The sequence below is a fragment of the Phocoena phocoena genome, chromosome 15, assembly GCF_963924675.1.
Source record: "Phocoena phocoena chromosome 15, mPhoPho1.1, whole genome shotgun sequence".
Taxonomy (NCBI): Eukaryota; Metazoa; Chordata; class Mammalia; order Artiodactyla; family Phocoenidae; genus Phocoena; species Phocoena phocoena.
In genome coordinates, this window is record NC_089233.1 from 59,620,112 (window position 1) to 59,646,133 (window position 26,022).

At 42.7% G+C, this 26,022-nt stretch overlaps 1 protein-coding gene across 1 annotated transcript in view; it reads left to right on the plus strand.

Moving 5' to 3' along the window:
- The window catches only part of LOC136135390 (signal-regulatory protein beta-1-like), a 71,255-nt gene extending 45,476 nt beyond the window's left edge, over window positions 1–25,779 (plus strand). The window contains exons 6-10 of the mRNA XM_065893271.1: window positions 9,013–9,039; window positions 9,966–10,322; window positions 15,657–15,977; window positions 16,563–16,892; window positions 25,673–25,779. Of these exons, the coding sequence (XP_065749343.1) occupies window positions 9,013–9,039; window positions 9,966–10,322; window positions 15,657–15,977; window positions 16,563–16,892; window positions 25,673–25,779 (1,142 nt within the window). The remainder of the gene's footprint in view (window positions 1–9,012; window positions 9,040–9,965; window positions 10,323–15,656; window positions 15,978–16,562; window positions 16,893–25,672) is intronic.
- Window positions 25,780–26,022: the final 243 nt, after the last annotated feature.

The window sequence follows — 26,022 nt, forward strand, 5'->3', positions numbered from 1 at the left end:
TTTTCAGTGTCTGTCCCCAGTGGCTAAGGTTGGTTCAGTGGGTTGTGTAGGCTTCCTGGTGGAGGGGACTAGTGCCTGTGTTCTGGGTGATGAGGCTGGATCTTGTCTTTCTGAGGGGCAGCTCCACGTCTGGTGGTGCGCTTTGGGGTGTCTGTGGAATTATTGTGATTTTGGGCAGTCTCTCTCCTAATGGGTGGGGTTGTGTTCCTGTCTTGCTAGTTGTTTGGCATAGGATGTCCAGCACTGTAGCTTGCTGGTCGTTGAGTGAAGCTGGGTGCTGGTGTTGAGATGGAGATCTCTGGGAGATTTTTGCTGTTTGATATTATGTGGAGCTGGGAGGTGTCTTGTGGACAAGTGTCCTGAAGTTGGCTCTCACACCTCAGAGGCACAGCACTAACTCCTCGCTGGAAAACCAAGAGGCTTTCATCCACACGGCTCAGAAGAAAAGGGAGAACAAGTAGAATGAAACAATTAGTAGAAGTAGAAATAAAGAATGGAGGGAGGGTGGGAGGGAGGAAGAAAGGAAGGAGGGAAGGGAGGAAGAAAGGAAGGAGGGAAGAAAGGAAAAAAGAAAGAAGAAAAAGCAAGATAAAATATAATAAAGTTATTAAAATAAAAAAAATTATTAAGAGAAATAAACAGACGGATAAAACCCTGGGACAAATGGTGGAAGCAAAGCTATGCAGACAAAATCTCACAGAGAAGCATACACATACACACTCACAAAAAGAGGAAAAGGTGAAAAAATCATAAATCTTGCTCTCAAAATTCACGTCCTTAATTTGGGATGATTCGTTGTCTATTCAGGTATTCCACAGATGCAGGGTACATCAATTTGATTGCGGAGCTTTAATCCGCTGCTCCTGAGGCTGCTGGGAGAGATTTCCCTTTCTCTTCTAAGTTCTCACAGCTCCCAAGAGCTCAGCTTTGGATTTGGCCCCGCCTCTGCGTGTAGGTCACTGGAGGGCGTCTGTTCTTCGCTCAAACAAGACGGGGTTAAAGGAGCCGCCGATTCGGGGGCTCTGGCTCACTCAAGCTGGGGGTAGGGAGGGGCATGGAGTGCGGGGCAAGCCAGTGGCGGCAGAGGCCAGTGTGACGTTGCACCAGCCTGAGGCACACCGTGCATTCTCCCGGGGGAGTTGTCCCTGGGTCCTGGGACCCTGTCAGTGGTGGGCTGCACAGGCTCCCCAGAAGAAGAGTGTGGATAGTGACCTGTGCTTGCACACAGGCTTCTTGGTGGTGACAGCAGCAGCCTTAGCGTGTCATGCCTGTCTCTGGGGTCCGCACTTATAGCCACAGCTCGAGCCCATCTCTGGAGCTCCTTTAAGCAGCACTCTTAATCCCCTCTCCTCGCGCACCAGGAAACAAAGAGGGAAGAAAAAGTCTCTTGCCTCTTCGGCAGGTCCAGAATTTTCCCCAGACTCCCTCCCAGCCAGCCATGGTGCACTAACCCCCTGCAGGCTGTGTTCACGCCACCAATACCAGTCTTATCCCTATGCTCTGACCAAAGCCCGAGCCTCAGCTCCCAGCCCCACCCGCCCCAGCGGGTGAGCAGACAAGCCTCTCGGGCTGGTGAGTGCCGGTCGGCACTGATCCTCTGTGCGGGAATCTCTCTGCTTTGCCCCCCGCACCCCTGTTGCTATGCTCTCCTCCGCGGCTCTGAAGCTTTCCCCCTCCGCCACCCACAATCTCCACCCGCGAAGGGTCTTCCTAGTGTGTGGAAACCTTTCCTCCTTCACAGCTCCCTCCCATTGGTGCAGGTCCCATCCCTATCCTTTTGTCTTTGTTTATTCTTTTTTCTTTTTCCCTACCCTGGTACGTGGGGGGTTTCTTGCCTTTTGGAAGGTCTGAGGTCTTCTGCCAGTGTTCAGTAGGTATTCTGTAGGTGTTGTTCCACCTGCAGATGTATTTCTGGTGTATCTGTGAGGAGGAAGGTGATCTCCGCGTCTACTCTTCCACCATCTTCCCGGAAGTCTTAGAGTTTTCTTATGGCAACTGGTTTCTGTAACTGTCAGGACAGATGTGTGTGGTAGACAGAAGATACCCCCTCAATATAGGAGGAACAATCAAGATGGTGGACTAGGAAGATGTGAAGCTCAACTTCTCCCACAAATACATCAAAAATATATCTACATGTGGAATAATTCTCACAGAATATCTAATGAACACTGGCAGAAGAAGTTGACTTCTGAAAAGGCAAGAAATTCTCCATGTAACCGGGTGGGGCAAAAGAAAAAATAATGAAAATGAGACAGGAATCTGGATGTGACCTGTACCCCTTGGAGGGAGCTGTGAAAGAGGAAAGGTTCTGCACCCTGGTAAGTCCCTTCACCAGTGGGGAGATCAGCTAGGACAGGTGGGGAGCTTCAGAGCCTCAGAAGAGAATGTAACAACTGGTTTGCAGCAGCTAGAATGGAGAGAGACTGGCACAGATGGTCAGTGCCACAGCCCTGCATTCCCCATCCTGAGATGTTCATCTGCCCATGCAGTGGGTGGCTGGGTGCTGAAGCTTGGGATTCAGAGATCAGACCCTGGAAAAGGATTGGGGTGGTCTGTGTGGAAACAGCGTGAATGGCCTGGAGCCTGGTGCAACCCCACCTGAGGGTGTGTGCAGAAGAAGCATGGGCCACCTTAGAGGCCAGGCACCATTGTTTGGGGGATGTGTGAGGGGAGGAGCAGGACATGCCATTGCAGCCTTTTTCCTCAGGCGTGCTTTCAGGTGGCAAGACACTGCCTACACAAGCTCCAGGAGTTATTGTCAGTCACCACCACCAACCCTTTGCTTCAAGAGCAGTCACAAAGAGCAGTTACAATATGCCACTGCTGCCCCCTGGGGCTACAGGAGTGGTTGAGACCTGCCTCCACTCCCATCACATGCTCCAAGGCACGTGTGAGCCAACACTGCTGCCAAGAACCCCAGGACCGGGCACCAACCACTGCATCTGCATACCCCCTACCAAGGGGATAATGGCCAGCACACACTGAGGAAAGTGTTGGCAGACATCCATACTAAAAACAGCCCTCACATCAAAAATGTTAAACCCACACAAGCTACACAGGGACACTCCCACATATAGTCTTCCAAGACCACAGTAGATAATTTTTTCTCCTAAACTCACAGAATAAGAAAAATATAAGTAAAATGAAGATGCAGAGGAGCCAATCCCAGTTAAAAGACCAAGAGGATTCCCCTTAAAGAATAAACAATGAAACAGCTCTTTAGTCTAATAGACACAGATTTCAAAAAGGAGATAATGAAAATACTGAAGGAATTATGAAAGGGTATCAACAGAAATGCAGAACACTGTAAAAAGGAACTAGAAACTATGAAGAGGAACCAAGAAAAAATAGAAAACTCATTTGCTGAGATCAAAAGTGAACTAAAGGCAATGAATAGCAGAATGAAGAATGCAGAAGAACAAATAAGTGATCTGGAAGATAGAATAATGGAAATCACCCAATCAGGACAGCAGACAGAAAACCAAATGAAAAAGAAAGTGATATAAGAGACCTATGGGATAATATAAAGCTTGCCACTCTACACATAATAGGGATTCCAGAAAGGAAAGAAAGAGAAAAGGGGATCGAAACTGTATTTGAAGAAATTATGGCTGAAGACTTCCCACACCTAAAGAAGGAAACAGATATCCAGGTACAGGAAGCACAGAGGGTACCAAACAAGGTAAGCCCAAAGAGACCTACACTAAGATGTATTCTAATAAAAAATGGCAAAACTTGATAAGGAGGGGATTCTAAAGGCAGCAAGAGAAAAACAAAGAGTTAATTACCAGGGAACCCCTATAAGGCTATCAGCAGATTTCTCTACAGACACTTTGCAAGCCAGAAGGAAGTGGCAAGATATATTCAAAGCCCTGAAAAGGAAAAATCTGCAACCTAGAATACTCTACCCAGCAAGATTGTCATTTAGAATAGGAGAGATAAAGAATTTTTCAGACAAGCAAAGTTAAAAGAAAATAGCAATACTAAACTTATTCTAAAGGAAATATTGAAAGGTCTTCTCTAGAAAAGAACTAAGAATATATAGGAAAGAAAAATCACAGTTAGAAAGCAAATCACTTAAATAAGCTAGTATGCAGATTTAAAAAATCAAAAAAATTATTTGAAAGTGATGATAACCACAATGAACAGCAAAAGGATGAACATAAAGATGTAAAAGAGGACATCAAAATCATACTGATAAAATGTGGGGGAGGAGAGTAAGAAAATGTACATTTGTTTTCATTTCATAGAATGTGTTTGAGCCTCTATGACTACCAGTCTAAGGCAAGTAGATATAGATGGGGTTAATATACTTGAAAAACGGGTAACCACAAATCAAAAACATACAATAGACTCACAAAAACCAGAAAGGAGAGAAATAAGTATAATACAAAAGAAAATCATCAAGCTACAAAAAGAAAATGAAAGGGACAAAGAAGAAATACAAAACCAATGGAAAAACAGGCTCAAAATGGCTATAAATACATAGCTAACAATAATAACATTGGGACTTCCCTGGTGGCACAGTGGTTGAGAGTCCGCCTGCCAAGGCAGGGGACACGGGTTCGTGCCCTGATTCGGGAAGATCCCACATGCTGCGGAACAGCTGGGCCTGTGAGCCATGGCCGCTGAGCCTGCACATCCAGAGCCTGTGCTCTGCAACGGGAGAGGCCACAACAGTGAGAGGCCCACACACTGCAAAAAAAAAAAAAAATTACGTTAAATATCAATGGAATGAAAGCTCCAATCAAAAGGTACAGAGTGGCAGATTGGATAGAAAAACAAGAGCCTACAATATGCTGCCTACAGGAGACCCAGTTTAGGGCAAAAGACACACATAGATTGAAAGTAAGGGGATGGAAAAAGATATTTCATGCAAAAAGAAATGGGAAGAAAGTGGGGGTCACAATACTCATATCAAACAAAATAGACTTTAAAACAAAGGCCCTAAAGATAAAGAAGGACATTATATAATGATAAAAGGCTCAACATAAGAAGAGAATTTTACACTAGTCAATATATATGCACATAATATAGGAGCAGCCAAGTACATAAAACAAATACTAACAGAAGTAAAGGGAGAAATTGACAGGAATACAATAATTAGATTTTAACACCCCACTCACATCAATGGACAGATATTCTAAACAGAATGTCCTAAATGATACAATAGAACAGTTAAACTTCATTGATATTTTCAAGACTTTACATTAAAAAAAAAAACAGACTACACATTCTTTTCAAGTGCACATGAAACATTCTTTAGGAATGATCACATATTGGGACACAAAACAGACCTCAATGAATTTAAGAGTATAGAAATTATCTCAAACATCTTTTCTGTACACAACAGCATTCAACTAAAATCAACCGCAGAAAAAGAAGTGAGGAAAAAGATTACATGGAGACCCAATAACATGCTACTAAAAAACCAGGTGGTCAAGGATGAAATCAAAGAGGAAATTTAAAAAATACCTTGAGACAAATGACAATGAAAACACAACAATACAAAATCTATGGGATGCAACAAATGCAGTCCTTAGAAGGAAGTTCATAGCAATACAGTTCATAGCCTTCATCAAAAAAACAAGAAAATTCTCAAATAAACAACATAGCCTACCACTTAGAAGAATTAGAAAAAAAGAACAAACAAAATGTAAAGCCAGCAGAAGGGAGGAAATAATAAATATCAGAGAGGAAATAAAATAAAGATTAAAAAAAGTAGAAGAAAATCAATAAAACCAAGAATTGGTTCTTTGAAAGGGTAACAAGATTGACAAACCTTTGGCCAGGCTCACCAAGAAGAAAAGAGAGAGATCCTGGGTAAACAAAATAAGAAATGAAAAAGGAGACATTACATCTGATACTGCAGAAATACAAAAAAAACATAAGGGAATACTATGAACAATTATATGCCAACAAATTCGACAACATAGAAGACATGGACAAGTTTCTAGAAACATACAGCCCACCAATAATGAATCAAGAAGAAATAGATAATTTGAACAGACTGATCATGAGAGGTGAAGTAGGATCTGTAATAAAAAACTTCCTACAAACAAAAGTCCAGGACCAGAATGCTTCACAGGTGAACTCTACCAAACATACATAGAAGAATTTATACTGATCCTTCTCAAATTCTTCCAAAAAGTTGAAGAGGAGGGAACACTCCCAAAGACATTCTATGAAGCCACCATTACCCTGATATCACAACCACACAAAGACACCACCAAAAAAGAAAATTACAAGGCAATATCTTTGATGAATATAGATGCAAAAATTCTCAACAAAACATTAGCAAACCAAATCCAACAACACATAAACAAGATCATACACCATGGACAAGTTGGATTCATCTCAAGTTCACATGGATGTTTTGGCATACAGAAATAAATCAATATGATACACCCCAGAAACAATAGCACATGATCATCTCAATAGATGCAGAAAAAACGTTTCACAAAATTCAACATCAATTCATGATAAAAACTCTTGCTAAAGCGGGTATACAGGGAACAAAACTATTTATGACAAACGCACAGCTAAAATAATACTCAATGGTGGAAATATGAAAGACTTTCCACTAAAATCTGGAAAAAGACAAGGATGCCCACTCTCACCTCTTCTATTCAACATAGTATTGGAAGTCCCAGCTACAGAAATCAGACAAGAAAAAAAAATAAAAGGTATCTAAATTGGAAAGAAAGAGGTAAAATTGTCATTATATGAAGGTGGCATGATACTATATATAGAAAATCCTAGACTCCACACAAAAACTATTAGAAATGATCAACAAATGCCACAAGGTAGCAGGATACAAGATTAATATAGAGAAATTGGTTGCATTTCTTTACACTCACAATGTAATATCAGAAAGGGAATGTAAAAAAAACAATATCTTTAAAACTCACACCCCCCAAAATAAAATACTTAGGAATAATCCTGACTAAGGAGGTGAAAGACTTATACACTGAGAACTATAAAACATTAATAAAGGAAACTGAAGATTATTCAAAGAAAAGGAAAGATATCCCATGCTTTTGGGTTGGAAGAATTAATATTGTTAAAATGGTCATAATGCCCAAAGCAATCTACAGATTTAATTCAATCCCTATCAAATTACCCATGACATTTTCCCCAGAACTAGAACAAATACTCCTAAATTTTATATGGAACCACAAAAGACTCAGAATTGCCAAAGCAATCCTGAATAAAAAGAACAAAGCAGGAAGCGTAACCCTCCCAAACTTCAGACAATACTACAAAGCTACAGTACTCAAAACACCATGGTATTGGCACAAAAACAGACATATGGATCAATGGAAAAGAATAGAGAGCGCATAAATAAACCCACACACTTACAGTCAATTAATCTTTGACAAAAGAAGGAAGAATATATAATGGGAAAAAGACAGTCTCTTCAGCAAGCGGTGCTGGGAAATTTGGACAGCTGCATGTAAATTGATGAAATTAGAACATACCCTTTCACAATACAAAAAAATAAACTCAAAATGACTTAAAGACTTAAACATAAGTCATGACACCGTAAAACTCCTAGAAGAGATCATAGGCAAAACATTTTTTGACATAAATTGTACCAAAGTTTTCTTAGGTCAGTCTCCCAAGGCAATAGAAATAAAAACAAACAATGGGACCTAATCAAACTTACAAGATTTTGCATAGCAAAAGAAACCATAAACAAAACAAAAAAAAACTACCTACTGATTGGGAGAAAATATTCACAAAGGATTTCGCCAACAAGGGCTTGCTTTCCAAAATATACAAACAGCTCATACAACTCAACAACATTTCTCCAAAGAATAAATACAAATGGCCAATAGGCACATGAAAAGATGCTTACTAATTATTAGAGAAATGCAAATCAAAACTAAAATTAGGTACCACCTCACATCAGTCAGAATGGTCACCCTTAAAGCTCTACAAATAACAAATGCTGGAGAGGATGTGGAGAAAAGAGAACTCTCCTATACTGTTGGCAGGAATGTAAGTTGGTACAGCCACTATGGAAAACAATATGGAGGTTCCTCAGAAAAATAAAAATAGAATTACCATATGATCCAGTGATCCCACTCATGGGCATATATCCAGACAAAACTCTTATCCAAAAAGATACATGCACCCCTATGTTCATAGCAGCACTCTTCACAATAACTAAGACATGGGAACAACCTAAAAGTCCATTGACAGATGAATGGATAAAGAAGATGTGGTAAATATATACAATGGGATACTACTCAGCCATAAAAAAGAATGAAATAATGTCATTTGCAGCAACATGGACACAACTAGATTTTATCATACTAAGTGAAGTAAGTCAGAAAGAGAAAAGAGAAACACCATATGATATTTATATGTGGAATCTAAAAGATGACACAGGGAATTCTCTGGTGGCCCAGTGGTTAGGACTCCACACTTCCACTTCAGGGGACCTGGGTTCGATCCCTGTTCGGGGAACTAGGATCCCACAAGCTATGCCACATGGACCCCCCCCCCCAAAAAAAAGATGAGACAAATGAACCTATCTACAAAACAGAAACAGACTTATGGACATAGAGAACAAACTTGTGGTTGCCAAGGAGGAGAGGGTAGGGGTAATGTAATCTATTATATATGGAATGGATAAACAACAAGGTCCTATTATATCGCACAGAGAACTATATTCAGTATGCTATGATAAGCCATAATGGAAAAGAATATATTAAAAAAGAATGTATATATATATATATATATATATATATATATATACAAGAGTATATATATATATACAAGAGTATATATATATATACAAGAGTATATATATGTATAAATGAGTCAATTTTTGTACAGCAGAAATTACCAAAACACTGTAAATCAACAATACTTCAGTATAAAAAAGTTATAAATCAAGTAAAAAGAAAAAAGGAAGTAGCTCCCCAAAGAGATCTATGTCCTATACTCACCTGTGAATATTTTACTTTACTTGGAAAAAGAGATTTTGTAAAAGTGATTAAGTTAAGACCCTTGCTATGGGGAGAATATCCTAGATTATCATTGTGGGCCCAATATAATCTTATAAGAATGAGGCAGGAAAACCAAAGTTAGAGAAGTACAAGTGACAATGGAAGCAACATTAGAGTCATAAGAAGATGGAAACCATGAGAAAAGGAGTGCAGACAGTCTCAAAAATTTGGAGAGACAATGATCAGAGCATCCAGAAGAAATGTAGCCCAACCAACTCCTTGATTTTAGTCCAGTAATACCACTTCTGGTCCTTTGACATCCAGAATTATGGACATCCAGAAATCACTTCAAGCCACTAAATTTTTGATAATTTATTACAGCAGCCTTAGGTAACTAATAAAACATGACTATGTCATTGGGAAAAAATGCTAGGGACTTGAAACAATATTTTACTTTCTTCTTAAACTAAATGTTCATTGTGTTGGGAGCTCTGCACACCACTGCCACTCAAGTATCCAGGTTGCTGGAGCCAACCTCATCATGAGAATGTGGATCTCTGGGGAAGATGTAAGTTTGTCCATAAAGCCTCTTGCAGTTAAATGAATAACCTATGAAATATATCCATCACTTCTCCTCACAATTCAGTGGTCTAAAGAAGCCATGTGGTCTCACCTAATGCAAAGGCCAGAAGTGCAGCACTCCAGGAGGCCACAAAGTGAACAGCCAGAAATGTTTGGTGAAGTATGACACTTCCTAAGAGGGCTCAAGTACTCAGACTCATTCTCTGCCACATCATTTAACCTCTCTGTGCCTCAAATCCTCTCTTGTATTAGGGTCTCACTTTATAGGTTCATTGTAAAGGTTGCATGCAATATACACGCAATGGGCTGAGTTCAAGGCTGGCTCATGGTGCACTAAGTTAATGAAAACTGTTGTCGATAAATAACTGAGAAAACCTGCTGGATCACCTAAGGATGAATAAGTAACTGGATTGTGTTTCCCTCCAGGAGTGGCAGGTGAGGACGAGCTGCAGGTGATTCAGCCTGACAGGTCAGTTTCAGTTGCAGCAGGAGAGACGGCCACTCTGCGCTGCGACGTGACCTCCCTGCTCCCCGTGGGGCCCGTCAATTGGTTCAGGGGCACAGGGCCACACCGACAGTTAATCTACAGTCTCCATGGAGGCCCCTTCCCTCGAGTAACAACTGTTGCAGATACTACAAGGAGAAACAACATGGACTTTTCCATCCGCATCAGTAACATCACGCCAGCAGACACCGGTATGTACTACTGTGTGAAGTTCAAGAAAGCAAGCCCTGACGTGGAGATTAAGTCTGGACCAGGCACTCATCTCACTGTGAGTGGTGAGTATGGCCTGGGTCTCTTTTGTCCCCCTGGTCTTTTGTCCCCAAGTCAACAAGAATGCCCTCCACCCTTTGAGAAAAAAGAAAAAAAAGAAGGATCAAGTGCAGCAGGGGGTGTTTATATCATGATCTGATTTCACTCCCTTCTACAGATCAGGGAAACTGAGGCCTGCAGAGGTCATGCTACTTGCCAAAGGCCCCACAACTGGTAAAGCTGGGAAAAGTCTGGAACCCCAGTCTGCCTGGCTCCACAACCCTTGCCTTTTCCATCCCGTCTAGCCCTTTGGTTCCAGGGATGAGGGAACTGGAGGTCTGAGCGACTTGCCCCATCACAGCCCAGGTATCACCTCCTGCCTCCAGAGAGTGCTCCCCTCAATGTGGCTGAGTCTTCTCTTTATTCAGCACCTATTGAGCACCTACTGTGTACCAGCCTCTGCTCCAGATGTTGTGGAAGCAGCAGTGAACAAAGCAGACAAGGCTCTTCTCCCGTGGAACTTATGTTGTCTCCCCTTCCAAAGAGAAGTCTATCCAGGGCAGGGTTTCTTTATTTCCTCTTCAGAAACATCACACTGAGAAGAAATTCCTAGAGGCATAGGTTCAGTGTTTACTCTGATGGCCCAGGCTAGAGGAGATGCCCAGAGGTTGGGTGTTTCCTGGGGGTCTGTTGGGAAAACCCTCCTGTGATTCAGGGACCGACTCACAGAGTCACTGAAGGCTCCCAGCAGAGCTGGGTCATCTCAGAATGTCCCTCCCCAGAGAAGAGGTTCCCCATGTGGTTGACTTAGGGGCTGCCCCATTGAGGTAGCAAAGGCACTCATTAAGAGTTTTCTGACAAGGACCCTGGATCCTCTTCCTAACTCCTGAATCCTGGACTGTGACACAGGAGAGACCTTTTGACACTGTCTTCCCAACCCTCCATGTACAGATGGTGGCCAGAGGCCAAGAGGTGACTGGAACCCAGACCACAGTCCCATGGTCAGTGAGTGAGGGGATCCTTCCAGAACCCAATCTGATTCCAGGCCAGGCTCTTTCCTGTACCAGCATTGGAACTGGTTTCGTGGAAGAGCCTGGTACATGGAAGTTAAAGAATAGAAGCTCCTTGAATTAACCATTGAACATGATGTTTTCATTGCTTTCCCATAGGGTCAGAAGGCTCCTCGCATTCAGGCCCTACGTCCTGAGGCGACTGGAAACTTCTCCCTACTTTCAGCCACGTGATCCCAAATCCCTCATTGCATATCAGCACCTAGAGCTGCGCATTGTTTCAACAGCTACTTAACATTCCGGGTTTGGAGACAATCGTTTTCATTTTGCAGTCTCCTGTTGACGGATACTAAGGTGTTCCTAACCTTGGGCTATCGAAACAGCACTGCAGTGGATAACCTTTCCATGTGTCACTCTCCTCAAAGGGGAAACATCCACTGGAAGTAGCATTGCTAGATCAGAGAGTATGTGTATTTTAATTTGTGTGATTATATTGCCAACTTTCCCTCCTAGTCATGGTAGCAAAGGAATCTTCCCAGAGCTCCAGGCATTAGCAGGCAAGGTGGCTTTATCCTGATTTTGCCGATATTACTAAACTTCCCAGATTGTCGGTTCCTTGCTCAGCCAATCACAGCTAGTAAGTGGCTCCACCGCCACTCAGATCTGCTGCCTCCCAGGAGGCTGCTCGTCCTCTTCCCCAGGCTGCCTGCCCAGAGGATTCCCTGGATGAGAAGCCTGTCAGATTCTGAATCTTCCTCATGGCATTTACTCCTTATAACCAGTGCTCTGAGGGTAGGGCCATCTGTTGTCCCTTTTACATATGAGGACACTGGGGCTCAGAGAGAGGACATGATGTGTGAGCAGGTAGGGGAGCCAAGATTGAGCCCAAGTACCTAGACTCACGGCATTGCTCTCTGCACACCCCACTGTGCTTGTCAAGTGTTGAGAAAACTCCAGGCCTGTCCTCTTAAAACCTTGTATTGTTCTGTTCTTTAGCAATAAGCATTTTAAAAGTCCTGTCTGGGAGGCAAGTCTAGCTTTACCACAGATCACACACATACTACAGTGTCTCACGATGCGCTGAGTGTTCCTAAAATGCAGGGCTCAGCACACTTAAAAGCACCAGGAGTTTTTCTCTCCGTTGTTGCGATCTTGCTTCTTCACTAGGCCTCATGGGGGAGCAGCTCCGGGAAGTGTAGCGTGGACAGCCCAGAGAGGGGCCAGTGCAGTCCCAGCAGCACCATGCACGCCCAATCCTGGCTCTGCAGGCCGAGGATGAGGACGGGGAGGTGCTCCCTAGAGGGCGCTGGGGGCCCCGCGTGAGCGAGAGTTCATATTCTAGACTCAGGTGTCAGAGGCCCATGTCTTCCCTTGTTGCTACAGGGTCCCCAAGCCTGGGCACTCAGAAGCCACTCCTCCCTGTAGTTGCTTGAAGTCAAGAATCTCAGAGGGAAAAGGGGAGGGTGGTGGTCAGTGTGGGGGCTTGTGAAGGTGGGGTGCTTGCTCTGCTGATGGCCATGAAGGCTTGGAGGTGACAGGAAACACTTCTGGGACACAGTGGGTGGGGAGGGTGAGGAGACAGTCCCTCTATTTCTCTCAGCCTCAGTTTTCTCATCTGTCAAATGGTGATCATCATGGTCTCCTTTCAGGAGAGTTGGAAGGATTTGAGGTGCTCTGTCTAAATCACCAGCACAGAGTAGGGGCCCCCCAAATCGAGGTGTTATTTCCAGGCTGTGACCCAGTTCCCTGTGTTGGGTCCCATTTCCTCACCTGTAGAAAGAGGATAATCTCACAGCCTTTGCATTATGTCCTGAGGGTACAACGACCTGGTGACAGGACAGCCCCTCAGGGAGCGATGGTGCTGGCCTCCCAGGCTGTGTGATCTTGGGCATATCTCAGTTCCCTCTAGTCCTCAGTTTCCCCATCTGTGCAGTGGTGGTAATCACGCTGCCTTTCAGGGGTCTGTGATGACTGAAGAGGATCTGGGAAGGCCTGGATGGGGTGGACTGGGTATCACTGAGCTCAGTGCACAGCAGTTGAGAGCCTGGGCCGAGCCCCCCCTGCCTGGGCCTCCATCCCAGCTCTGCCCCGTCCCAGCTCTGGGATAGGGCCGAGGAGCCCTGAGTCACGTGTTCTCTGAGGTCAGAGGGAAAGCTGCGGTTTTTCCAGGACAGAGGCGGGTCACCCGTGGTGCCTGGGTTGTACGAACAGCTCTCCTGGGTGTGAGTGCTTCAGAATAGCCCGTGACGGTGACAGCTTTTAGGACGCCCAAGAAAGTCATTCGGAGTCGATTGGCAGGCACACACCCCACCTCCAACAGAGCTCACCTGGGCTGAGAGGTGCGTCCTCCCAACTCAGACCACCCTGTTCAGACCTGAGCTTCATCACTGCGGAAACCTTCCCATCTTTACACACGTGTGTGTGTAAACAGGCTCTGGAATGCCTGCAAATGCTCCCTGCTCAGCCTGGAGACCTCCTGCCTCAACACGCCATAGTGACACTGCCAAAATCTGTTCTTCCTCCTTTCAAAATGCTTACAGCTTCTGTAAAGAGCTGATCTGCAGGAAAATGCCTGTGATCTCTTGTGTGTTTTGAAAACCAATTCCCCAAACTTGTTTCTTGAGGGAATTATTTTTAAAAATGGGAACAGATTTATAATTTGGTGTTTCTACTAGTTTTTTCCTGTGGATTTTTGTCTGAAAGCTGCATGGAGCACGATTTGAGGCTCTTCTTGGTGTTTCTGTTGTGCTTTTGTTTTGCCTTCTTACTGCCTAAAAAATAAATGCGTAGTTTGAGAACTAGAATGGCCAGATCTTATGATAACAGTCATGGGTGTTATTCATTTTTTACAAATTATGGGTGTTATTGATTAAGCACCTACTATATGTCAGGCTCTGTGTTTTACATATATCCTCGCTCATCTTACCAGGTGGTGCTTGTATCTGCTTTGTTCAGAAACAGACACTGAGGATCGAGGATAACGAACAGTGACACTAAAATCGATCTGTCCTGCGTGCAGTGGGATGAGCTCTGACCTTTACTTGCTGGGTGCCCTTGTCCAGCTTCGTCCTCCCTGAGCCTCATCCCATATATGGAGTCACTCTTGGGCCTCCCTCACAGGGCTGCCAAGGGAATTAAAGAGCTGAGGGTGATGGAGAGATCAGGCCATCTTTAGGCTCTGAAGAAACTCTGGACAAGTGGTAACTGATCAGAGTATCTTGTCCCTTTAGGGGTGTCCAGGATGCTGGTGTTTATACAATTTGACATTTTAAGGTAACTCCTTGCAATGTCCTCAAACGTTTGATGAGTTTTAAGAAGCAAGTTAAGTATTTACAAATGCAAATATTTGTAACGTTTGCTGACTTTTACAGGAGGTGTTGAGTAACAATGAACAATTGGGAGACACCCTACAGGAACCTTCTAAAGAGAGAAACTACTGCACGTTTGATTTACCCATTTGTGTGTTTCTGGGTGCTTTATAGTCCTGTGCCTGTGTCTCTACAGATTTAATAACAATTAAGAAATTAACCACCACTGGTTTCTCAGCACTCAGTGATCTTTCTTCTCAACCCAAAACTGAACCAAGAGAAGAACCCAGACTCAGAAAAACATCCCTTTGCTCCCTTCCTTTGAAATTCACAGATTGATACATTAGTCCTACAGAAATAGTCGTGGAAAGAATGAAAACTATGCAGTAAATTCATAAACACCTGAAGGGACAGCTCTGGGTATAAATACAGTCCAGGTTAAAGAGGGATCTGTGTTTGTTTGTTTTGAGAATCATCTTGTGTTTTACTCATAGCAAAAATCCTCCCACTGCCTGATTTAACCCTCACTGCATCCCAGGAAGGGTAATGCCTGCTGTCCCCTTTCACAGACGAGGAGCTGGGAGGTGCCATGGCCACGGCTCTCGTTGGACGGTCAGCCTGGTTCAGCTTCCATGTGGTCCCGCTATGACCCCGCTTCCCCTGCATTTATTTCTGGAAACACTTCTCCGAACTTACCTAAGTTTTCCAGGGGGAGCCCAGCTAGCAACAGTTAATAGGAGAGTAAGACCAATCTGTACTTTTGTTCCTTTGCCCAAACTGGTGGGAAATCACCTGGCAGATGTAAGAAGGTGGACTTTGAACTCAGGCCTGGAATTCGATGTCAGCCCTGCCCCTGACTCAGAGTCACGTCTGGGAACCTGTGTGTCTCCTCTGTCAGATGAGGTTGATGACACTGCCCTCCCAGAACTATTTGAAGAATTTAAAACATAACATGTGTGGTGGTTCTTAACTGTGTCACATTTTTATCATTAGTGATGATAATGGCAATCATGTTCATCATTTATAAATGTTCCTTTTGTAGCCAAACCCTCTCCTCCTGTGGTATCAGGCCCCACAGTGAGGGTCGCACCTGAGCAGACAGTGAGCTTCACCTGCAAATCCCATGGGTTCTCCCCCAGAAACATCTCCCTGAAATGGTTCAAAAATGGCAATGGGCTCTCAGCCTCCCAGACCAACGTGGAACCAGAGGGAAACAACGTTTCCTACAGCATCTCCAGCACAACCAAGGTGGTGCTGGCCCCGGGGGATGTTCGCTCCCAGGTCATCTGCGAGGTGACCCACATCACCCTGCAGGGAGACCCTCCTCTTCGTGGGACAGCCAACTTGTCTGAGACCATCCGAGGTAGAAGCCCCTCACGCCAGCCTAAGCCCACACCTGCCCTCAAGGCCCCAGCCTGTTCCTCCTCCCTGCTTTTTGCTCCAGGCCTCAAATTGCCTGGAATCTCCTTCCTGACAGTCCTGCCCCATCACCAGGCTCCTAGATGAGCTGGTCACTAACTACTGTTTTAACGGCAGCTGCCAGGTGGACACCCATCATGTGCCAAGCACTGTGCTAAGTAGTTTCCTTTACTTTATCAATAGTTTCTCCAGCTACTGAGCACCTACTATCAGCCAGGCCCCTATGTGCTTGGTGATTCCGTATATTTTGCTGCAGTTATTATATTCCAACTGCATGCCAGAGGCTGTGCTTGTAGATGGCACACGTTATTAACCTACTAGGAGCCCAGTCCTTGAGCACCTACTGTGCGCCCTGCAGTGTGCTTATGATTTCATTTATATGCAAAGAGACCCTCGGTGTTTGAGCACCTGCTGCGTGCCTGACTCTGTCCTCTGGTGACTCCCTTGCTGTGCTGGAAGCTGTTATCCAGCCCCTCTCCTGTGACCTGTTGCTTCCATAAGGTCAGAGCTTCTGCCTATGCTGTTTCAGTTCCGCCTACCTTGACGATTACCCAACACCCCAGGGTGGGGAACCAGGTGAATGTCACCTGCCAGGTGAACAAGTTCTACCCCCAGCGCCTACAGCTGACCTGGTTGGAGAACGGAAATGTGTCCCGAATGGACATGGCCTCGACCCTCATAGAGAACAAGGACGGGACCTTTAACCGGACGAGCTCGCTCCTGGTGAACTCATCTGCCCACAGGGAGGCTGTGCTGCTCACCTGCCAGGTGGAGCATGACGGACAGCCGGCGGTCACCAAAAACCACACCCTGGAGGCCTCTGCTCCCCAGAAGAACCAGGATGCAGATCAACGTATTGGTGAGGCCTCCACTCCAACTGACCCAGTTCTTTACCTTCTTTATTTAATATTAAAGGTAGTAATTCATGCTTATTATAGAACAATCTAGAAGTCAGTAGGTGTAAAAGAGAATTTTAAAATAAGTTCCCTCCCCCAAATGCCACACCCCCAAGAGTGACCACTGGTAAGAGTTTGGCATATTCTTTATAGATCTCTTGACATAAATATCCATGAAAGAAAGTAGGAAGGAGGGAGATCATCTTGTTCATAGAGTCCTGCCTCTTGCTCTCTTCAACTAACAGTAATTATGTTCCTCATTTCCCTGTCCACCCACCCACCTCCCTCCTCCTTGTTCTTTCTAACCTCTGCTTACTCTCTCTCCAGCCTAGACTTCTCCAACCATATCAGTAACATCACCCCAGTAGACACCTGCACCTAATACTCTGTGAAACTTTGGAAGGGTAGCCCTGAGGACATGAAGTTTGAGTCTGAACCTGGCACCCAGGTGACCATGAGTGGTCACTGCACAGGGCTCCTTTGTCCCCTGATTTGGGACAATGGACTAGTAATGATCACAGTCACTCACCGAATATTTTCTAAATGCAGATCTCAGTTCAGCTGTGATCTCTTTTCCTGCTTCAGCAACCCAGAGGGTTTGGAGTTTAACAGAAGAGACTCAGGGAGAAATGGAGGGCGGGGGATGCTGTTGAAGATTTGTTGCCTTTAGTTCAGATGATTGGGCTAAACTAATAAAGGTGAATCTGAGTCCCTGAGGACAGGAACCACCAGCCTTTATAACAGATATGTGCTAATTAAAGACAGGTTCCCCCTCAGCTGGGCATCGTCCCAAGGACAGTCCCCCTTTCTATGAATAAAACATGTCTTATAGGCTGTCATGTAACATCAAGAGAGGGTCGAGTCACATCCAGGAGTGAGTCTTTCCTCCAGAAGACCTTTCAAAGTCCCACGTTCCTTCCAACATACCCGTGGTGTTGTCCTCAACTTCGGGGTCAATGCTAGGTCACTGAGTGACCATGTCCCTGCCTGCTGGAAGAATAAAGAGAGGAAGGGGAGAACAAACAACTTCCCTTAAACAAGAGATATAGAGAAGTTGCACAATTGTGTTCACTTTAACTTACTCCTGTGTGCACAACCAGTTGTCAGTGGAGTCCACAATTGTGTGGTCATACGGTTAAGGACCTTGATTTTCTACAAAACTAATACCAGTGCACACTTAATATATAATCAATATTAATCCCCTAATATCATTTAAAATGGAGTATAAATTCAAATTTTCCAAAATGTATTTTATTGTTGTTTTTGTGCACCAAAATTTTAATTCATCTGTAAGTTCTTGGCAAAAATTTTCCATGACTCCATCTGGGCCTTGAGAATCTATTTTTTTATTTGAAAAAGAATTTGAATTGTTTAAGACTATTCAGATTATTCATTTCATATAGTGTGAGCTGTGGTAGGTTCTGCTTTTTGAGGTATTTGTTCCATTGTCTCTAAGTTGTCAAATTTCTGCCTGTATAGTTTTTCGTAACATTCCCTAACTATCCTTTTGATGTCTGAAGGGTCTGTAGTGATGTCCTCTGTTTCCTTCCTGGAAACAGATGTCCTCTGTTTCATTCCTGATATTGGAAATGTGTCATTCATTTTTTCTTTGCAGTTGTACTAGAACTTTTTCAATTTTATTGGTCTTTTAAAAGAACCCACTCTTTTTTTTCCTTATTAGTCATCAATTTTATACACATCAGTGTATACATGCCAATGCCAATCACCCAATTCATCACACCACCACCCCAAACCCCCCTCCGCTTTCCCCCCTTGGTGTCCATACATTTGTTCTCTACATCTGTGTCTCAATTTCTGCCCTGCAAACCGGTTCATCTGTACCATTTTCCTAGGTCCCACATATATGCATTAATATACGACATTTGTTTTTCTCTTTCTGACTTACTTCACTCTGTATGACAGTCTCTAGATCAATCCACGTCTCAACAAATGACCCAATTTTGTTCCTTTTTATGGCTGAGCCACAAAATATATGGTACATATATCCATTGTATATATGTACCACATCTTCTTTATCCATTTGTCTGTCAAAGAGCATTTAAGTTGCTTCCATGACCTGGCTATTGTAAATAATGCTGCAGTGAACATTGGGGTGCATGTGTCTTTTTGATTATGGTTTTCTCTGGGTATATGCCCAGTAGTGGGATTTCTGGATCGTATGGTAATTCTATTTTTAATTTTTTAAGGAATCTCCATAGTGGCTGTATCAATTTACATTCCCACCAACAGTGCAAGAGGGTTCCCTTTCCTCCACACCCTCTCCAGCATTTGTTGTTTGTAGATTTTCTGATGAAGCCCATTCTAACTGGTGTGAGGTGATACCTCATTGTAGTTCTGATTTACATTTCTCTAATAATTAGTGATGTTGAGCAGCTTTTCATGCGCTTCTTGGCCATCTGTATGTCTTCTTTAGAGAAATGTCTATTTAGCTTTTCTGCCTATTTTTGGATTGGGTTGTTTGTTTTTCTAATATTGAGCTGCATGAGCTGTTTATATATTTTGGAGATTAATCCTTTGTCCATTGATTTGTTGGCAAATGTTTTCTCCCATTATGAGGGTTGTCTTTTCATCTTGTTTATGGTTTCCTTTGCGGTGCAAAAGCTTTTACATTTCATTAGACCCCATTTGTTTCTTTTTGTTTTTATTTCCATTACTCTAAGAGGTGGATCAAAAAAGATCTTGCTGTGACTTATGTCAGAGTGCTCTTCCTATGTTTTCCACCAAGAGTTTTATGGTGTCCAGTCTTACATTTAGGTCTCTAATCCATTTTAAGTTTATTTTTGTGTATGGTGTTAGGGAATGTTCTAATTTCATTCTTTTACATGTAGCTGTCCAGTTTTCCCAGAACCACTTATTGAAGAGACTGTCTTTTCTCCATTGTATATCCTTCCCTCCTTTGTCATAGATTAGTTGACCATAGGTGTATGGGTTTACCTCTGGGCTTTCTATCTTGTTCCATTGATCTATGTTTCTGTTTTTGTGCCAGTACAATATTGTCTTGATTACTGTAGCTTTGTAGTATAGTCTGAAGTCAGGGAATCTGATTCCTCCAGCTCCGTTTTTTACCTCAAGACTGCTTTGGCTACTTGGGGTCTTTTGTGTCTCCATACAAAATTTAAGATTTTTTGTTCTAGTTCCATAAAAAATGCCATGGGATAGAGTTTCCATTGAATATGTAGATTGCTTTGGGTACTATAGTCATTTTCACAATATTGATTCTTCTCATCCAAGAACATGGTATATGTTGGTATCATCTGTTGGTATCATCCTTAATTTCTTTCATCAGTGTCTTATAGTTTTCTGCATACAGGTCTTTTGTCTCCTTAGGTAGGTTTATTCCTAGGTATTTTATTCTTTTTGTTGCAGTGGTAAATGGGAGTGTTTCCTTAATTTCTCTTTCAGATTTTTCATCATTAGTGTATAGGAATGCAAGAGATTTCTGTGCATTAATTTTGTATCCTGCAACTTTACCAAGTTCATTTTTTAGCTCCACTCGTTTTCTGGTAGAATCTTTAGGATTCTCTACATATAGTATCATGTCATCTGTAAAGAGTGACAGTTTTACGTCTTCTTTTCCAATTTATATTCCTTTTGTTTCTTTTTCTTCTCTGATTGCTGTGGCTAGGACTTCCAAAACTATGTTGAATAATAGTGGTGAAAGTGGACATCCTTGTCTTGTTCCTGAGCTTATAGGAAATGCTGTCAGTTTTTCACCATTGAGAATGATGTTTGCTGTGAGTTTCTCATATATGGCCTTTTTTAAGTTGGGGTAGCTTCCCTGTATGCCCACTTTCTGGAGAGTTTTTTATATAAATCAGTGTTGAATTTTGTCAAACACTTTCTCTGCATCTCTTGAGATGATCATATGGTTTTTATTCTTAAGTTTGTTAATATATTGTATCACATTGATTGATTTGCATATATTGAAGAATCCTTGCTTCCTGGGGATAAATCCCACTTGATCATGGTGTATGATACTTTTTTTTTTTTTGCGGTACGTGGGCCTCTCACTGTTGTGGCCTCTCCCGTTGCAGAGCACAGCTTCTAGACGCGCAGGCTCAGCAGCCATGGCTCACGGGCCCAGCCACTCCGTGGCATGTGGGATCTTCCCGGACCGGGACACGAACCCATGTTCCCTGCATCAGCAGGCGGACTCTGAACAACTGCACCACCAGGGAAGCCCAATAGTGTATGATACTTTTAATGTGTTGTTGGATTCTGTTTGCTAGTATTTCGTTGAGGAATTTTGCATCTATATTCATCAGTGATATTGGTTTGTAATTTTCTTTTTTTGTAGTATCTTTGTCTGGTTTTGGTATCAGGGTGATGGTGGCCTCATAGAATGAGTTTGGGAGTGTTCCTTCCACTGCAATTTTTTGGAAGAGTTTAAGAAGGATGGGTGTTAGCTCTTCTCTAAATGTTTGATATTATTCACCTGTGAAGCTATCTGGTCCTGGACTTTTGTTTGTTGGAAGATTTTTAATCACAGTTTCAATTTCATTAGTTGTGATGGTCTGTTCATATTTTCTATTTCATCCTGGTTCAGTCTTGGAAGGTTATACCTTTCTAAGAATTTGTCCTTTTCTTCCAGGTTGTCCATTTTATTGGCATTGACTTGTTTGTAGTAGTCTCTTATTTCTGCAGTGTCTGTCGTAACTTCTACTTTTTCATTTCTAATTTTATTGATTTGAGCCTTCTCCCTCTTTTTCTTGATGAATCTGGCTAATGGTTTATCAATTTTGTTTATCTTCTCCAAGTACCAGCTTTTAGTTTTATTGATCTTTGCTATCGTTTTCTTTGTTTCTATTTCATTTATTTTCTGCTCTGATATTTATGATTTCTTTCCTTTTGCTAACTTTGGGCTTTATTTGTTCTTCTTTCTCTAGTTCCCTTAGGTGTAAGGTTAGATTGTTTATTTGAGATTTTTCTTGTTTCTTGAGGTAGGCTTGTATAGCTATAAACTTCGCTCTTAGAACTGCTTTTGCTGCATCCCACAGGTTTTGGATCACCGTGTTTTCATTGTCATTTGTCTCTAGATATTTTTTGATTTCCTCTTTGATTTCTTCAGTGATCTCTTGGTTATTTAGTGAGGTATTGTTTCGCCTCCATGTTTTTGTGTTTTTTACATATTTTCCCCTGTAAATTCATTTCTAATCTCATAGCACTGTGGTGAGAATAGAAGCTTGATATGATTTCAATTTTCTTAAATTTACTGAGGCTTGATTTGTGACCCAAGATGTGATCTCTCCTGGAGAATGTCACATGCACACTTGCGAAGAAAGTATAATCTGCTGTTTTTGGATGGAATGTCCTATAAATATCAATTATATCTATCTGGTCTTTAAATTGTGTCATTTAAAGCTTCTGTTTCCTTATTTATTTTCATTTAGGATGATTGGTTCATTGGTGTAAGTGAGATGTTAAAGTCCCCCCATTATTATTGTGTTACTGTCGCTCTCCTCTTTTAACTGTTAGCAGTTGCCTTATGTACAGAGGTGCTCCTATGTTGGGTGCATATATATTTATAATTGTTATATCTTCTTCTTGGGTTGTTCCTTTGATCATTATGTAGTGTCCTTCTTCATCTCTTGTAACATTCTTTATTTAAAAGTCTATTTTATCTAATATCAGTATTGCTACTCCAGCTTCCCCTTGATTTCCATTTGCATGGAATATCTTTTGCCATCCCCTTACTTTCAGTCTCTATGTGTCCCTAGGTCTGAAGTTGGTCTCTGGTAGAGAGCATATATATGTGTTTTGTTTTGTATCCATTCAGCAAGCGTGTGTCTTTTGGTTGGAGCATTTAATTCATTCACTTTTAAGGTAATTATAGATACGTATGTTCATATGACGATTTTCTTAATTGTTTTGGGTTTGTTTTTGTAGGTCCTTTTCTTCTCTTGTGTTTCCCCCTTAGAGAAGTTCCTTTAGCATTTATTGTAAAGCTGGTTTCATGGTGCTGAATTCTCTTAGCTTTTGCTTGTCTGTAAAGCTTCTGATTTCTCCATTGAATCTGAGTGAGATCCTTGCTGGGTAGAGTAATCTTGGTTGTAGTTTCTTCCCTTTCATCACTTTAAGTATATCATGCCACTCCCTTCTGGCTTGTAGAGTTTCTGCTGAGAAATCAGCTGTTAACCTTATGGGAGTTTCCTTGTATATTATTTGTCATTTTTTCCTTGCTGTTTTCAATAAATTTTCTTTCTCTTTAATTTTTACCAGTTTGATTACTATGTGTCTCGGCATGTTTCTCCTTGGGTTTATCCTGTATGTGACTCTCTGTGCTTCTTGGACTTGGGTGGCTATTTCCTTTCCCATATTAGGGAAGTTTTCGTCTATAATCTCTTCAAATATTTTCTCTGGTCCTTTCTCTCTCTCTTCTCCTTCTGGGACTCCTATAATGTGAATGTTATTGCATTTAATGTTGTCCCAGAATTCTCTTAGGCTGTCTTCATTTCTCTTCATTCTTTTTTCTTTATTCTGTTCCACAGCAGTGAATTCCACCATTTCTGTCTTCCAGGTCACTTATCCGTTCTTCTGCCTCAGTTATTCTGCTATTGATTCCTTCTAGTGTAGTTTTCATTTCAGGTATTGTATTGTTTATCTCTGTTTGTTTGTTCTTCAGTTCTTCTAGGTCTTTGTTAAACATTTCTTGCATCTTCTCGATTTTTGCCTCCATTCTTTTGCCGAGGTCCTGGATCATCTTCACTATCATTATTCTGAATTCTTTTTCTGGAAGGTTGCCTATCTCCACTTCATTTAGTTGTTTTTCTTGTTCCTTCTTCTGCTACATAGCCCTCTGCCTTTTCATCTTGTCTATCTTTCTGTGAATGTGGTTTTCGTTCCACAGGCTGCAGGATTGTAATTCTTCTTGCTTCTGCTGTCTGCCTTCTGGTTGATAAGGCTATCTCAGAGCCTACTATTTGTTTCAGTTATTTTCTCTATTGTTTATCTGTTTTCATTTTCACTGATTTTTCTTCTTTCTTTATTATTTCCTCCCTTCTGCTTGCTTTGGGTTTATTTTGCTCCTTCATTTCTCATTTCTTGACGCAGGAGTTTAGATTATTGATTTAGACTTTTTCTTTTTCCTAGTGCCACACTGTGTCTCCTCTTGTGCTTGGTTCCTGACTGCTGTGTTCTTCCTCCAGTCCTCAGGTCCCTAGACAGTCTGCCTCCTCTTCCACCTCAGAGTCCTTCTATGCTTGTCCCGTGTGTTATTTCTAGGGTTCAAGTTGTACTGAACGAGGAGAGTAGGAGAGAAGAGTCCATGCCATCTTGTCTGGCATGGCCTGTAAATGCTTTTTCATCTTCCATCTTCTGCTCAGGCTCAACCAGTGCTGGTACTTCAGGGTGCTGCTGGGTGCCTGACCCATGATGCTTGTTAGTGTAGTAAAGCTGGAAATGTCTTTTGAAGCACCTAGGTTGGCAGGCTGAAGAGAAGTGTAAGATGCTGATGTGATCCTTCTCCCCGGATCCAAAGCCTACCCCGGGCATCTGAGGGCTCCAGCCACTGCAGGCCTGCATCCAGTGGGTCTGGTGTGAGGATGCACATCTTATTGTTTGTATTTATGGTATTGGGGTTTTTTATAATATTTCTAGCCTAATGGACCTCTCTTCCCTAGTACAGCATAAATCAAGATGTTAATGGAGTTTTTGGTTGGTTGGTTGGTTGGTTTTGATAAGGGAGAAATGTTCTGAGTCCTCTAATTCTTTGGTTCTCTTTTGTCTTTCAGGAACCTAAATCCCTCCCCACTGCTTTTTTCTTTTTCCCTTTACCTCTCAATTGCCATCAGCACGTCTTCCTGCTTTTCAATTATTCTACCCAGAAGTTATGCACTTTAACTCATGCATATCCATTTATTCACATCTGTTCTATTAGGTTCCTATAGTCAGTGTAAGTAATTACCACATTTAGTGATTTAATACAAGACAAATGCATTATCATACAGTTGTAGAGGTCAGAAGTCTAAAATGGGTGGCTGGGCTCTAGAGAAGAATCCATTTCCTTGCCTTTTCCAACTCCCAGAGGTGTCCACACTCCTTGGCAAAGGGCCTCACATCAGTCTGACCTCTGCTTCTGACATCACATCTCCTCCAACTGTTCTGCCTCAATCTTTTACTTATAAGAATCTTTGTGATTACATGGCCTCCACTAGGAAAATGTGCCCATCTCAAGATCCTTAACAAATCACTACTGCTAATCCCTTTTGACATGTAAGGTAACATATGCACAGATTCTGGGGATTCTGTTCCAACCCTTTTAAATCACACATACTTTTAAACCCCTTTCTATGATCTGTGCTCCTTAGGACACTTTTCCAATATTTTCAAAGCTTAGACAAATTTATATTGGTGGTGGTATTTCCAAATAACTCTAGCTGCCTTGTCTATTTCTCCATAATTTTCCTGGTGGCTGGTTGAAGATGGGATGGCAGCCTAGTGAGAGACTATTAGGATTTGCTGAATTTTCTCTTGTCTCACAGTTATTTTCACTTCTGACATTTTCTCTTCAAGTAATAACACCCTTGCAGCCTGAGAAAAGAGAGTAGGAGAATGAGGGACTCCTGTATGCTGATTTCTGCCTCAAGCTTGAGCCCAGGATGCAGGTCAAAGCCTCAGAGTGTTGATGGGCCCAGGTGGCCTCAGATGGAGTAAGTCGAGGCCCCTGGGAATGGCTCCTGTGTGATCCCTCTAATCGCTCCTCTTGTCCCTCGATGATTTCCAGGCCCAGAACTGTCTTCTCCTCTCCTGGTAGTTCTCCTCCTAGGCCCGAAGGTGCTGCTGGTGGTGGGTGTCTCTGTCATCTTTGTCCACAGGAAGCATTGGGCCTGACTGTAAGTTGGGGTAGGAGGGAGGGCAGGACAAGGTCTGTCCTAGATGACATAAGGTCAGTAGGGGAGCCAGCCCACAGGTCACACAGGGTCAGGGCCCACGTGGGGATAAGAGAAGGGGACACACTTCCCTCAATACCCTCCGGAGTATCCTGTTTCCCTCTAAGAGGTGCCCAACTCCCAGGAGGTGTGTGGGGTCCTGGAGGATGTGGGCTGGATCAGGGGTTTTCAAAGGGTGTCTCTT